The sequence below is a fragment of the Camelus bactrianus genome, chromosome 21 (assembly GCF_048773025.1).
Source record: "Camelus bactrianus isolate YW-2024 breed Bactrian camel chromosome 21, ASM4877302v1, whole genome shotgun sequence".
Taxonomy (NCBI): domain Eukaryota; kingdom Metazoa; phylum Chordata; class Mammalia; order Artiodactyla; family Camelidae; genus Camelus; species Camelus bactrianus.
Window position 1 is genome coordinate 16,802,624 of NC_133559.1, and position 16,018 is coordinate 16,818,641.

Consider the following 16,018-nt stretch of genomic DNA (forward strand, 5'->3'; position numbering starts at 1 on the left):
TATATCACCAGGCCTGAATTTTGTTAAATTAAGTACGTAGCAAACCAATGGGGGAGAATCGTTGCAATTTTTTTCTCCCCCAGATAGCACAAAAGTGTCAGATTCTCCACTGACAAGATGAAACACATCTTCTAGATGAAAGAAGAAATTGTGTATAGAGAATCTTGCAACCATGCTTCTTAACTGGCTGGGATAGTTAGTCCTGGTTTCATGTAATTTTAGTCTTTTCATAGAAGATGATGTAATAATTTCTAACTAACCAATGTAATAATTTTCTTTGATTTTTCAAATGAATTTCTTAAATAAGTAATTGATATTAAACATAAATCATTAAATATTAAATACGTTAAAATAATTAATCAATTAATTAATTTAAAACTATTCTATCAGGCCACGTGTTCTCAGTTTTGGCTTAGAAAATACAACCATGGTATCTCTAAGGATCTCTGTTCTTTAGGTGCAAGGGCAGACCTTGGGAAAGCTGTAAAAGATTTGTCTTTTGCCTCCTTTCAGCCCCCTTAGCTGTATTTCTTCACCTGGTGTTCATCATTCCTACCCACAATTTTCACAGTGACTCACGGAGTCTCTCTTGCGTCCCATTCCTGTGGACCTCGCTCTCAGGTGGCTACAACTGAAGACGCATAATGTGTTATAGCCCTTGAAGGGAGGGGAAGAGGTGTGGCTCTCTGGAGCTTCAAAACTCTTGAAGAGTCGAACAACTGCAGGTACCAGAGGTAGTGTTTCTAAACTGGGCTGAAGGCAGAGGGGTGCATTCTGATAGCTCCTCAACCCACGCTGCGAAGGCAGCTGCCCACTGATCAGGCTGCTCCTTCAAAGATTTCCTCCGGGACACAACTGCATTTTGATGGGATTAAGGATTAAAACAGGCATATATTAGGGGAGTGTATAGCATGTGCAAAAAATGCAGGGTTCCAGGGAACAGGGTTCAAATCCATTTCTTACTTTACAACCTCAGGAAAGTTCCTGGTGTCCTTCTGGGTCTCAGTTTTCTCATATATAAAGGATGAAGGATTGTGCAGATATAAAGGGTATATCTACCAAGGATTGTGAAGAATAAATACATGAAACAGCAGAATGTCTGGCATATATACAGTGAGTGCTAAGAAACAGTTATAATTTGCAAGGATTAAAGCATTTGAGAGAGCCGAGATCTAAGCCTAGATCTAAAAAGGGGAAACTTTGGGGGCTTGGAGGTAGTTCTGAGAGTTCTAATTATCTGTATTCACTCTCAAAGCTTAAGATTTAATTAATGCAAATGACTTAAAGAAACATTGTACCAATGCTTATTCACTTGATGTCTTTCTGCTATGCAGCATGTAGAAAGGGTAACCATATATTTTTATATGCTTGTGATGGTTTCAGTTTGCCCAGCTGTATAAGGCAACACAGCTCTGGTTTATGCCTATTGTTACAGTGTAATTATGAATAATGCCCCCTTTAACTCTTAAAAGTATCCTGATTTATGGTTTAAAAAAAACAAGTATCCTGATTTAAACAAATTTTTTTGTCACCTACACATGGTGTATGTCAGCCCCACCTCTTTTTATTTCAATAAAACATTTTACAAGCTACTGGCTTTCTTGATCTTAACACCTGTCCAAGATCCCTGACAGCCCCAAAGGCAATAGATTAAGTTACAAAGATACCTGCTTCAATATGCTTTCCATCACATACTTTTGTAGGGACAGCTCCAGTTCCGGATCCGACTCCAACATGCATGCAAGTCTCAGGAGGTCTGAGAGGGCAGAAGGAAGGGAAGGCTTAGAAAGGGAAGCCTGGCTCTGCAGTGCTACAGAGAGAAGACACGCCCAGCCCCCACTCCCTTGGGCAGTGGTCTTCACCGTTCAGTCAGGAAACCCTGGGATACCCAGTGGCCAAATAGGACCAAGGGATATCCAATGAGAAGTTCCTAGAAGTTTCAGGTTTCCCAAAATTCGGTTGCATGTAGCTCAAAACCCTGCTCTCACTGTCATCACACTTCAGAACTTAAGGAGGTTTTCATCTCTATACTTGAACTAAAAGTATTGCCACAGGTGATGGGAAGGGACAGATAAGGGGATGACAACAGAGGACAATGGTGACAGAATGCAGGGGAGGATAGAGTTGAAAGAACAGCAGGAGGAAGATTCAGGAGACTGGCTTCTGATCCCAGGTTTATACCCACTCACAGTGTAACCCTGGACCTGTCACTTCATTGCCCTGATTGGCTCCTATTTCCTCATCTGGGAAAAAAGCACCGGGGTTTCATTATCTCTACAGTTCTCTTCACTATAATGGTTGATAGTTCCATACTCTAGTATAGACTGATAGGAGGTGGTAAGAATGAGCTTGAAGAAATCAAAAAATAAGGGAGAAAGAAATGATGATATGCTTTCAGCAGAGAATGGAATAATGATAATGTTAAAAAAAATTAGATGAAAAGTAAAAAAGGAGTCTGCAAGGGATGTAAATTAAGAAGCACATTTAATTTTAAAGTGTTTATTGAATATATTCCAAACCTAGTATATTTAAAAAGCCATGCTAGGCACTCCATGGGGATAAAAAAGTGATTAGAGACTTCAGCTTTTTCCTGGAAGCACTTATTTATGGACATTCAACTATAATATGTATGGAAAAGTTAAATAGAAAAAACTCAGGCCAAATGGGCTAAGAGATTATAAAGACCAGAGAGATTCAGAGGAAGCAGTGGTCTAGCCAAACTGGTTTAATCAGAAAAGGGTTCACAGGAGAACTAGGAATTTAACTGAATCTTGAATGACTAATGGCTTTTTACTAGAAGGACTGAGGAGGGCATGCCTAGCAGAGGGAACCAAGTAGGTCAAAGTCAAGAATGAGCAGAGTATGTTAAAGAACTAGAGAAGACTCCAGCCTGGCTGGAATCCCATGTGAGAACTGGAGATTAAGAAGAAATGACAGTGAGCAGAATGTGGAGAGAGGCAAAGAGTTCAGGAAAAGAGCAGGCATTGTAAAGGCCTGGGCCATGATGGTGGCAATGGGTATGGAGACAAATAATACAGAAGTTGGCTGGTCTTTTTGTTTCTAGGACCTGAGAGTAGCTTCTAAATCTTTGGAATTTCCCAGGTCATAGGATTGTCTCTGCTATTCATGGTGGGCCCTTTGGATCACATCTGAATTTATGCTAATGAGATGACTCAGGAAAGAGGCTGATCTTTCTGGAAAGACCAAGCATGTGCTAAGAGGGCTGGGGCTTTGAGCCAAGTGATAAGAGCCTGACCTCCAGACTTCTGAGGAGGGGAAGGGGGCTGGAGATTTCAATGATCCAATCAACACGCCTACTTAATAAAACTCCAATAAAAACTCTGGACTCCCAAAGCTTGGGTGAGGTTCCCTGGTTGGTAATCATACCTTGATGTGCAGGGAGAGTGGTGTGTCCTAAGGATACAGAAGTTTTATGTTCCCAAACATGAACCCTCTCCCAGACCTCACCCTATGTGTCTTTTTATTGCTGGTCCTAATTTGTATCCTTTACAATAAAACCATAATCATAAACATAGCACTTCCCTGAACACCATGTGTCATTATAGTGAATTATTGAACATGAGGGCATTGTGGGAACCCTTGGATATGTAGCCAGTTGGTCAGAAGTGCAGGTGGCCTGGTGATCCCAGAATTTGTGGCTGGTGTCTGAAGTAAGGGGAATCTTGTGAAGGACTCCACCTGTCTGCACTAACCCCAGGTAGTTAGCACCAGAACTGCAGTGTGGTATTGTGCTCCAAATAAGGCCTGAAGAAGCCCTTTGTTGAAGGCACCATTAAGATCCAGGAGATGGGATGGGGTACAGCTCGAGGAGTGTCAGTAGATTTTCTCCATGTTTGGTGCTTTAGGGTTCTCGTTCTTTCCTGGTCAATTTTCCTACAGTTCCCCTCAGCCTCCCTCCCACTCCATTACCCACTGCAGTTTTGTAAAACTACAGTCTACTATTTGTGATGTTCAAAATACTCAGGACCTATACATAAATGATGAGAAAGAATGTTTCAAAGATGTTTCTGAAGTTTCTAGTTTGGATGAAGGTAAGTAGAGAAAGATAAGTAGCATAGAATTTAGACATTATTGAAATAAATTTCTAGGCCCAAGATGGAGCTGCTCCCTGCCCTGGGTGCTATGTCAGCAAACCAAGATCTAGATAACTTTAGTGTCCCTGTAAATGCTCTGTTTAACCAGAAATGCAACAGTTCAGCCAGCCAATCCCCAAAGGCCAAGCCAACTCTGGGCCTTCTCACCCCAAACAAGGTTGACCATGAGGTCCCAGTCAGTCAGATGTTTTCTATTTGTCTCTTCTTTGTTCTTTTTCTTTATCCTGTAAAATCTTCTTGCCTTAGGTTTGCTTTTATTACCTAAAGCGTCTTCTTTAATAATTTTTTTAACAACATGTTAAGGTTGGAGTGCCTGTTTGACATCCAGTAAAGATGGCAGTTTTTTATGAGTCTAGAATTTAGGACCAAAGTCTGGCCTGAATTCTGGCAGTTAAGGCTGGGACTTGGGTGAGGCAAGCAACTTGCAAGACCTTGAAAGCAGTGTTGCCTTAAATTTCATTCTCTGGGTTCCTGTTTCCTTCGGTAAATTGACGGTCATTAGTGACCTCGACATAAACAGTCTCAGTAGACGGGAAGAGAAGTGGACAGAAGCTAGATGTCAGAAGTTCAAGCCTGACAAGTTAGGGGAACACATCCCCCACCCCCAACCCAGGAGCAGGAAGTCAGTGCTTACTGGGTGAATAAATAAGTGAGAGGCTAGAAGAAGCGGCACGGACAGATTACTCTTCTAAGAGTAATGGTGGTGAAGGTTAGGATGAAAGAGCAGGGTTCACAGGATTTTTAGTTTTTCCTTTCACGATGAGGGAAATTTGCAGATGTTTGGAAGATGAAGGAAAGGGGTCACTGCCAACGGAGAGGAAAAGGAGGGTTGTACCTAGAATGGCTGTTGTGGCGAATGGGAAGGGGGTCCCCTTTATGTGCTCCTGAGCTGTACTCAGGAGACCAGCCATTTGTAACAGAGCCCTTGGCATTGGTACGAGACCCTAATGACCACTGGTAGAAGCAAAGGCTCTTGTCCATGGAGGGTACTTACTTTTGTGGTTACCAGAAGGATAATAATCCATGAAAGTCATACACTTTGTGAAAAATTCATCAAAGTTAAATGTAGAGGGTGGTTTTAAGAAATTAACCTAAGTGGAAAAAAAAAAAAAAAAAAAGAGAAGTTTTTGGTTTTTCTGAGGGCTGTGTGATCCTTTGAATGTAATTTCTCAGCAGAAAGGGCAGGGAGTATGCTTTTGAATATCCAGGACGTGATAAACAGAGATTGGCATAGTTAAATAATGAAGATCTTTCATTTCGTGTGATTACATTAAAAATCTCTCCAATTAGTTGTTAAGATCTCAATCTTCAGTATATACAGAGAGAGCCATTCCAGGGCTAACCTGTATAATCTTCTTCTAGTACTCTTAGAACATCTTCTTTTTTCCTTTGTAACATTTTAATTAAAATAAAAGTTGGTTAAACTGTACACCATTTCTTTCTTATAAGTGTAAAAAGACAAAGGGGGCTGATGCCCAAAAGGATATTAGGAGCATCACCAATAATAAGATTCACATCAAGATCATGAACCACATCATGTGATACACAGATAATAGTACAACCTCATTTCTGTGATATTCTTGCCTCCAAAAATGGATAAACTTAGTTCAGTCAAGAGAAAATACCAGGCAAAGCCAAATGAAGGGACACTCACCAAAATAACTGATTAACACTCTTCTTAAGTGTCGAGGTCATAAAAGACATGAAAAAACTGAAGAACTCTTGTTACAGATTGCAGGAGACTAAGTAAAAATTTTAAAATGCAATGTGAGATCAGGATAGAATCCTGGAATACTTCACTGAGGACATTATTGGGAAAACTGGTGAAATTCAAATAAGGCCTTGAATTAGAGTGAATAGTGTTGTACTAATGTTAATTTTCTGGTTTTGACTATTGCACTCTGGATATGAAAAATGTTAATATTTGGGGAAGTTGGGTAAGGGGTATATGGAAACACTGTATTACGTCTGAACTTTCCTGTGAATCTAAAATTAATTTAAAAATGAAAACAATCTTGAGGGGGGAATAGCTCAGTGGGAGAGTGCATGCCTAGCATACATGAGGTCCTGGGTTCAATCCCCAGCACTTCCATTAAAATAAATAAACAAGCCCAATTATCTCCCTTCAACAAAATTCAAAAATAAAAATAAATTTTAAATTTTTAAAAAATGGAAAGAAGTTTTAAAGGAATGATAGAAGAAAATTGGAAACCGGACAATGCTGCCAGCCAGCTAGGTCAAGTAGTCGGGGATTGAATGACTCAAAGAGCGAGTGGCTATGAGGGATGTAGCCTGATGCATAGTGCATGGTGTGGGGGTGCCTCTCATCTTTGCTCCCAACTACATGGATTCGCCATCTTTTCTTTCCATCTGCCAAGCATTCCCGTTCCTGGTTCAGCTGGCAGCACAGCTCTCCTCCTCTTTCTCTAGTTGGCTATCTCCCAAGGACCCAGTTCTGCTTATAGTCAATCTTCGGCTTAACCACAGTGTTTTCTACTAGGCAAGGCCATGGGGAAAGTCTGTCTTCCCTCATTAACCTTTGCTGCCCCCGCTCACCTCCAATCCTCCCTCGCCCTGAGTTAGGAGGGTGTGGAGTAGAGCACGTGAGGGCCAAAGGCAGCCCTCAAAACGGCAACCGTCTGCTCCGGGGGAACAGCCAGGAGACTTTTCCTTTCATTAAGCAAGGGCACTAGTCCCTCCGGAGGCCTCCATACCAAATTCCACACCCTTAATCACCTCAGAGAAGCCTGACCACTTCCTCTTGAACGCACCAGCCTCGCTCCTCCCAGAGGCGGCGTCCTGGACCAATACGGTGTAAACCTAACCCAGCCGGACCGCATCCCAGTCTCCGGCCCAGCACCCTCCTGACAGCAGCCTCCCCAGTGGCTTTTCTGAGGCGGCCCAGGGCACAGACTGGCGGAACTCTCCGCCAGTGGCCGCATCACGACCTACCTTCACTGCTCTCTGATCTGGAATCCTCTCAATTTCAATCATGCTCCTGTCGCACAGCTGCCAGCAGTTTGGTGACAGGATGACGTCATTCATCTGCGCCATGTTCTGTGCGAGGCGCACGTCATCCACCGCCTGCCCAGTCACCAGAAAGTAGTTTCGAGATTCGTCTCCAAAGACCAACATGGTGATGTGGCCGGCGGCCAGTCCTGGTGAGAAGGCAAGCGGTGAGTGCACGAGAAGGTCTGGCTTATTCCCCAGCAGCGTGGGTTCCTTGAAAAATCAGAACTTGAGCATCTCAGCAAAATCTAGTTTCTAAAATTTCAGGAGACTTCAAAGAATGCCTCTTCTGGGAAAGCTCCTCCCAAAGCTAGAAAGTTTCTACCTTTCGGCGACATTTAGCTCCCTAGATGGCCCTATTGGCCCCCAAAGTTATTTTACCTTTTCTTCGATTTATGTATACTTAAGGGCAATGGAGGACAACTTTAATAATTCTTATTTGGGAAGGATTTGCATCTTATCAGAGACTGAGGTTTTAGCTAAAAAGAACCCCTTAGGGTGGAATTTCACGCAAAAGCCAGAGAAGAAAAGGCGGGGGAGAGGCTCGGGCATTTTGACGGTCAAGTATCCTATCCCAACAATGTTGGGAGCTGAAGGTTTTTGTACCGAAGCAACAGAAGACAGAATGGTGTAAAACAGAACATGTGTATGAAATGTATGTATAAATGAACTATATGTGACACACAGTTCTTTTAAGTGACTATAATTAACATAATCAAAGTTTGTTTTTAAACTTTTCTCTCCACCGTGCTGATTTGTCAAGGCTGACTTGCCCTGATATATGCATGTGGCTTGTTTCCCCTCTGAAGCACACTGATGCATAGGGTTTTTAAAAGGAAAGGTACTGGCACCAGTTTTCTAACAGCCAGTCAGCATGCACTTTTAAATGGTCTCCATCACTTTCAAGAAGGATGAACACATCAGCTCTCAGGGGTGTTAACTTGGAAAAAATACCCAGTATTATAACAACTTGGATTTTTTTTCCAACAGAAGATTTAACATATTTGGAAATTCTGAATAACCTAAAGAAAACAGAGAAACAGTTAATTGGATAACCTCTGATCTTTTCATCACCTCTGATACTCGAGAATTCTAAGTTTACAAAGTTTAGGCAGGAGCTAACACCAAAGGCACCAGCTGTGACTCATTTACACCTCTCAGCATCTCATTCTCCACCTGTGAAATGGACCCCGGGATGCCTATACTTCAGGACTGTGGTGAAGGGGAAATGAGACGGTGTGTGTAATGTCTGCAACACAATATGCACAATCTGGGAATCTGTGTGATGGTTATGATATGTGTGAATTTAGGAAGCTCTCTATTACATGGTGCTGTGCTGTAGGCTGACCCTTTAAGCGTTTCTGGCACATAATTCTTATGAAGTGAGGGATAACCAGCCTCACGACATTGCTGAATCTACGTACTCACAAGCTACTCCCTGTTGTGCTTAATGATACACACCATTGACAGCAGCAAGACCTAATAATAATAACAGCAATAGTCATGATAAAGACTATTTTGTGGAGGGGTTACTGTGTGCCAGGTAGTATACTAACCACTTAAATTTACTTTTTCTAAGAGCCTATGAAGTAGATACTAGGATTTAGCTCAAATTCTCTTTTTTTCAATGGAGGTACTGGGGATTGAACCCAGGACCTCATGCATGCACACTCTACCACTGAGCTATACCCCTCCCCTACCCCCCTGAATTCTCTTAACTGGCAAGTGAAGGAACCGAAACTCACATTCTGGTTAGCCTAATTCCAAAGCTCAAGACATGAAGGTGGGTCTGAGGTACCACATTCCACTGTTTCCTCTTTAGGAGAGAGATGCCTCAGGAGTCAGGTCCCATATCCAGACTGCTGTAGCATCTCTTCCTTCACAAAAGCTTACCTATCTTGACTCGTACATCCAGATCTTCTTCAGACTCCTGGGTCTCAAACAATCCATGGATCTCCAGGCTACATTTAATTACCACAGTGATAATATTTTTCAGTTGCCTCCTCTCCACCTTCCACAGGGCTAGCAATGCATCACCTTGAAGAGACAGACACACCAGGGGCTCCTGACCTGCCCTGGGGAATCAGTCTATTTTGTATGAAATCTGTGCAGAAACTTACTCTTCAAACATCCCTCCATCCTGTGTGCTGGCCACTGCTCTCCCTGAGGTGCTTCCTCTGTCAGAGGACAGGCATCTCGGCACTCCTTTCTTACCCCTGCCGTCTCAGAAAGCCCCCGTACCTGCAAATTTTAAGATGTCTCCTCCAAAAATCAACACTTCTGAGAAAAAAAAAAAAAAAAAAGAAAAGAAGGTAAAATCAATTGCTGGTTTGTTACTTTTTTTTTTTAAATTATATAAGTTTCAGGTGTACAGCGTCACTTTTCTGGATGTCTTTTTTTAATTCTTATTTTTTGTTGACGTGTAGTCGAGTTACAGTATTAGTGTCAGATATACAGAGAAGTGATTCAGTTATACATACATATATATTTCTCATTTCTTAAAGCTAATAAAAAGAATTCAGCAGATCAAGAGGAACAATTCAGAAAATAGACTTATAATAAAGCTGTCATCTCAGACAAGTCACTTAAACCCATTTAAGTCTGTTTCCTCAATTGTAAAATGAACAGTGAACTAGGTTATGTACGTGCTCTGTTTCTGTGAATGGGAAAAGACAGGAGAGAAGCAGGTGGGATTTCTGATGAGGCCTGAGGACAGCTACCCTACTCCCATGATAGTGGAATGTTCTTTACTGATCAGAGTATGTTATGAGCGGGGGCTTCAGTGAGCATGGGTGAGTGGATGAGTGACAGGACTCCATGAGAACTGAAAATCAGAAAATTGGAAAACTACAACTATGGTCAACCTGGGTTTTGTTTGTCACCAACTTGCATTTAGTTTATTTAGGCTTTATGGCATAAATGGACATTTTTTCCCTCTTATTTTTGCATCATTGCAAATTTGTTGAGCACTGTTCTGCTGAGTGCAATGCAAAAAGGAATTAGATGCAGTTTCTGCTTTTAACGAGGATTAAAATTTTGTGTAGTAGGCGATATTAAGATATTACCAGGGAACTCACAGCCTGATAATAGACTAGACCTAGAATTTACCTTAATAGAGTGGAAAGAATCCTTTTTTCATGGATAGTTTCAAATTGATAATGCAAACAAGATGGTAGGTAGAGGTTGAAAAGGAGACCAAAGTTTTCAGTTGGCAGTTAAGTGCTTCAGAATCCATTATTAGGACACAAATTACTGATATGTTAATTATAAATCACTCATCTATTCATACAATATTCTCTTCTTTTAAAAGTGTTCTCTTAGTGACTACATTTGAATTATACTGATGCTCGCTTTCTTGACTTACTGAATACAACTCAAAGTATTACTATTACAGTTTTATTTTTAATTAAAAAATACTTTATTGGTAAACAATGCTAACTATTATCTGATAATGCAGGGTTGCCACAAATTTTCAATTTGTAAAAACTGCACTATCTGGGAAGCACAATAAAGCAAACTGCAATAAAATGAGGTACACCTGTATATAAAAATATATATAGACTCCCCAGCAGCCCGGGAGACATTACCATACTGAGTGATTCAGCTAGTGGGGAGGGTATAGCTCAAGTGGTAGAGCACATGCTTAGCATGCAGGAGGTCCTGGGTTCAATCCCCGAATTACCTCCCCCCCATAAAAAAATTTTAAAAAATGAAATCAAGTAACTAATAAAAAGAATTGCAACTTTGTTCTTTCATCACATTTCATATCCATTTTTTGTTTGTTTTCCTTTGTTTTTTGCTCTGTTTTTTTTAACACCTTTATTGTATAATTCCTGTACAGTAAACTACACGTATTTCAGATGTACAATTTGATGAATTTTGATAGGTGTATACACCTATGAAACCACCACCACAATCAAGACAGCTAACATTTCCACCTCTCCCCAGGAGGTACAAATTTTGAACTCCTGATTTATCCCTTTCCACCCCCTTTACCGCCTGGTAACCGTAAGCTTCTTTATATCGGTGAGTCTGTTTCTCTTTTGAATTACAGCTCTTTGAAAAGTAGTCTCTGATTCAGTCTTGTAATGAATGCAAAACTAATCCCTCAAATAGTCTGTATTAGGGAGGTTTGATTACCTTCCTTCACTTGTACTGTATTTCCAAAAAGACTGCTGCCATACACATTGCATGGGGAACATGAGTGTTAAGCAGCAGTACTCTATCAGATTATAATGGACAAATACAGAAAAACAGTGAACTGGAATATGCATAAGCCAGAAAGCTCTGGGGACACTTACTCTCCACTATTGCACTTATGTAGTGGTTGAGGATCTCCACCAACTGCTCAGCCCCTCGGTCCATGTACATGGCTGTGCTGAACTTCTCAGTCATTGCAGTAAAACCTGGAACAAATATGCAGCTAGTTTCCGTGGGTGCTTGGAGGAACCAAACAGCTAAGAGACGAGGACCACACTGGCAAGCAGCGGGACTCCACTTTTAAGAACTGGCTGGATTTCTTTTTAATGATCTTTGTGACTGGTCAAGTGTCAGAGATGGGGCCTCTTCTATCTGCGTTTATTATTTTAGGGGTCAAGGAAAGGCACCAGATACCTTTTCCCTCCAAATTTCTCAACTTAGTACAGGGATGACTGCAGTTTCTTTAACTGGGTACAGAACTTCTAGTTCATGGTAATGAAAACACACAAAATTCAAAGACTTCTGAAGAGGTGGCAAGTTTGCTGTCTCCAGAGAGACCGTTTCCTGAGGTCAGTTTTACCTGGGGGGGTGTGAGGCTTGGGAGGGTTGAGTCAGTAAAGTTGGGACAGGGACACTGAAGCCTGAAGTTCTAGGCCTGGGACTCGGGCATCTTAAAGATTTGCCCATGACTGGACATGCTGGGTAAGGGAAGACGAGAGCCAGGTCCACAGGTTATCCCTGCTCCCTCCTGTTTTCTCAGTAGGAACATCTGCGGGAACAGCACAACACCTCGAAAATGCCACCCCCACTCTGCCATCAAGCTCTGCATGTGGTTCCAACGTGAGCCTGTCGTTCACCCACGTTAAACATCCCTTGTGCGCTTGCCTGAAATATCAACAAACATCAAGACGCCATCAAAATAATCCACAGACGGTCGCTCTGGAGAGAAGTCTCCATAGACAATGAGGTCCGGTAAATGCGCTGCTATTTTGACGATGGCTCGGTCCTGTGACGCTTCTCTTCGAGTGTTCATGCTCAAGGCAAATGTTCAGGCTTTTATGGTCACAGCACACAGTCCCCAAATAGACCTTCTAAAAAGCAAAGCTGAGAATGGAGGCAATCTGACTTATATCCAGGCACTCACTTTCCTATTTCTTTTTCTCCATTTGCCTTGTCTCACCTGTGGACTACTTATTTGAGTGACTGAGTGGTGAAAATGGGTGGGCTGTTGAGTTATACTTCAAAAGGGTCAGTTTTCTATACAGAGGAGAACCCCTCGCACTCCAGGCCTCCACCCCTGAACAGCTGTTATATCAATGAGCACCCCTACAAACAGCATGGGGGAGAAGGGGGTAGCTGAACAGGTCCATCCATTTGCACGAAGAGCCTCTCAGGGTGCTAGTGCTGTGGTAGAGGGGCCCACGGCACTAATTCCTCAGACCAGGCCCCTTTTCCTTCTCTCCTCATGTTTCCTCCTTCCCTCCCCCTCTATTGACATCTCATCTTTTCTCTCCTTTTTGAAAATTAAAAAAGTATAAATGTAAATTTATGTGTGAATATTTATGTAAAGGTGAGTAGCAAAGTGGAGTATTATATATAAGTAAGAGAGTAAGGGAATTAGGATCTAGTTCTAAAGAAAGAGAGGGAAAGAATTCAAGTGTGTGTATGTGTGTGTGTGTGTGTGGAAGGCTTTAAACTGTAAGTGGAATGTTGAAATTTTAATTTGTTACCTAGTTCGTTTTGAGAAAACTAGGATTTACTAAGGCCTTTAGCTGCTGGAGCTAATGAGACACTCATGCCTGAATGTTGTCAAGACCATGCTCTACCACCCTGAACAGGAGTAGCATCTTGATTATTTTCAGAGCAATCCAAGTACCTGGAATAGGTGACAGAATTAAAAACAAAAAAGGGGGAACTGATACTCACCAACAGGGAGGAACTGGTTAGTAATTTCAACCAGACACAGGTCATGTTGGGGTACATGAGAGAATTAGAAGGAAAAAGTGAGATGATGAACATATCTTAGACTTCAGGGAAGCTTTTTTTTTTTTTAATCAGGGAAAACAGTATATTGGTATAGTTAACAAACTTTAAAATGGATAGAAACTTCTAAAAATGGGCACTAAATATTAGGTTTCATATAACCTTTAAAAGGAAAACCTTGGTAAACTCAAATATTAAGAAGCGAACAAAAGGTAGAAAGAAAAGCATATAACTAAGGTTAAAAAAAAGAGTATCATTAAACCACAGCATATGCCAGGAACAGACAATAGGTATCAAGTACATCCAATAAATAATTTCAGATAGTGAGTTTGATAAGCGGTATATGAACTTCTAAGAAGGATGAATGCCCAGAATGAGCTGAGACGTAGGAAAAATGTTGAAGTTAAGAAAACCTGGAGGGAGTTTTAGACTTTATTGAAAGCAAGGTAATTTAGATGAACAAGGATGAAGCTTGACTATGATGTAATACACAGCTCTTCTTTTGTTTCTACCTTCTCCACTATGGAGAACTGAAAATACGACAAATACTGGTAAGAAAGAATTGAAGTCCGTGCTAAGAAAGTAGTGAAAAAGCCATTTAAATTCAAGTAGCTATCCCCAGATAACCTACATCCACTGAAATATATAGAAAGAACTCACAGATGTGATATCAGTAATCTCAAAAAATAATGGAGAATGAGAAATGGGCTAGAAAACTAGGGACAGGTATATTCTCTTCTGAATTTCAAAAGATGAGCCTACATGTGGATTCCAGAAGACACAGTCTGGTAAACATGATGAATCAGTCTATATAAGCTAGATTTTGCTTCATTAACAAATATCTCCAGCAGGGGGAGGATATAACTCAGTAGTAGAGTGTGCATTAGGTCCCAGGTTCAATCTTAGTACCTCCATTAAAAATAAGTAAATAAAATAAAACTTAATTATCTCCCCCCACAAAGGGAAAAAAAACCCCCAAAATAGCTCCAACATCTCAGTGTCTTGAAATAACAAAGGCCTATTTTTGTTCATTTCTTGCTCATGCTACATGTTCATTGTAGGTTGGCTGAGGCCCTACTCCACTGTTGCCTTGACTTTGGGACCCAGGCTGGGATATTCTGGTTGCCAAGGCACTGGGAAAAGGGGGCAGACTCATTCTTTTTTTTCTTTTTTTTTTTTGTATAAAAAAAAATTTATTTTACAATGTCATATTTTTTAAACTGAAGTATAGGTGATGTACAATATTACATGTTATAGGTATACAATATAGTAATTCATAATTTTTAGAGGTTATACTCCATTTATAGTTATAAAATATTGGCTATATTCCCCATGTTGTACAATACATCCTTGTAGCTTATTTTATACCTGATAGTTTGTACCTCTTAATCCTCCACCTCCATCTTGCCCCTCCCCGTTCTCTCTCCCCACCGGTAACCACTAGTTCCTTCTTTACCTCTGTGAGTCTGTTTCTTCCCTATTATATTCACTAGTTTGCTGTATTTTTTTAGATTCCACATGTAAGTGATATCTTACAGTATTTGTCTTTCTCTGTCTGGAGGGCAGACTCATTCTTAAAGTGTCATCCCAGAAGTGACATATTTCACTTCCACTCAAATGACATTGGCCGAAGCAAGCTATGGGACACATCTAAGTTTACCTAAGTGGAAAGGTGCAATCCTACCATGTGTGCAGCGGGAGAGAGCTGGAATACTTATTGAGTTATCATACTTGGTAATATGCGAGCTCTTATATGAGTCAAAATGAATTTAGAGCCAAGCACAAACTGGCCTTATTTTCTCTTTTGAAGATTTACTAAACTTTTAAATCAAGGGAATGCTATAGACAAAGTATATCTTGACTTCAATAAGGCATTTGGCCGAACTTCTCACATCTTTGTGGGTAAGATACAAATTATAGAAGTGATGAAAATATAGTTAGCTGGTTAACAATTAGACCTAAAGGATTTGTGTTCTAGTGCCCACTCAGAGGGAAGCCTCCATGGGTGTGCTAGAGGACTCAGATAAAGATAGAGTTGGAAGGAGAGCTAATGTACTGAATGATAGAATCAGGATGTTAAAATCTTAATCGACTGAAATAACAATGAAATTTCGGATGAATAAATGCAAAGTGTGCTGTACTTAGAATTTTAACAAAATCAAATGTATAAGCATATGGTGTGAAAAACTAGATTTAACTGCAAACTCAGTGCTAACTTCTAAAAAACTTATTTATTGAAGCATAACGTATGTGCAGAAAAATGCAAAATTCCTAAGTGTATAGCCTGATGAATTATAAAGTGAACAAATCCATGTAGTTTCTACTTATATCAAGAAAGAACATGACCAGCACTACAAAAGCCCCTTTTACATGCCATCTCCCAGTCACTCCCCCATTTCTTCCCAAAGGTAACCTGTCTTCTAATTTCTAACATCAAAGATCACCTTTACCTTATTTTTTAACTTTATGTAAATGGAATCAATATTATATATATTCTTTTCTTTTTTTCTCAAATATTCGTGATGTTCATCCATGTTGTGTGTATATCAAGAATCGTTCATTTGAAGGCGAGGGTATAGCTTAGTGGCAGAGCATGTGCTTAGCATGCATGAGGTTCTGGATTCAATCCCCAGGACCTCCATTAAAAAAAAATTCATTTTCAGTGCTGTATAGTATTTCATCACTAGATTATACACAAAGTATTTATCTAT

At 40.6% G+C, this 16,018-nt stretch overlaps 1 protein-coding gene across 1 annotated transcript in view; it reads right to left on the reverse strand.

Annotated features, from left to right (window-relative positions):
• Window positions 1-12,357, reverse strand: part of ADCY10 (adenylate cyclase 10) — a 68,266-nt gene extending 55,909 nt beyond the window's left edge. The window contains exons 1-7 of the mRNA XM_074349776.1: window positions 12,210-12,357; window positions 11,426-11,530; window positions 9,366-9,404; window positions 9,018-9,161; window positions 7,068-7,273; window positions 5,110-5,206; window positions 1,668-1,756 (exon numbers count right to left, since the gene is read on the reverse strand). Of these exons, the coding sequence (XP_074205877.1) occupies window positions 1,668-1,756; window positions 5,110-5,206; window positions 7,068-7,273; window positions 9,018-9,161; window positions 9,366-9,404; window positions 11,426-11,530; window positions 12,210-12,357 (828 nt within the window). The remainder of the gene's footprint in view (window positions 1-1,667; window positions 1,757-5,109; window positions 5,207-7,067; window positions 7,274-9,017; window positions 9,162-9,365; window positions 9,405-11,425; window positions 11,531-12,209) is intronic.
• Between the last annotated feature and the right edge of the window lie 3,661 nt (window positions 12,358-16,018).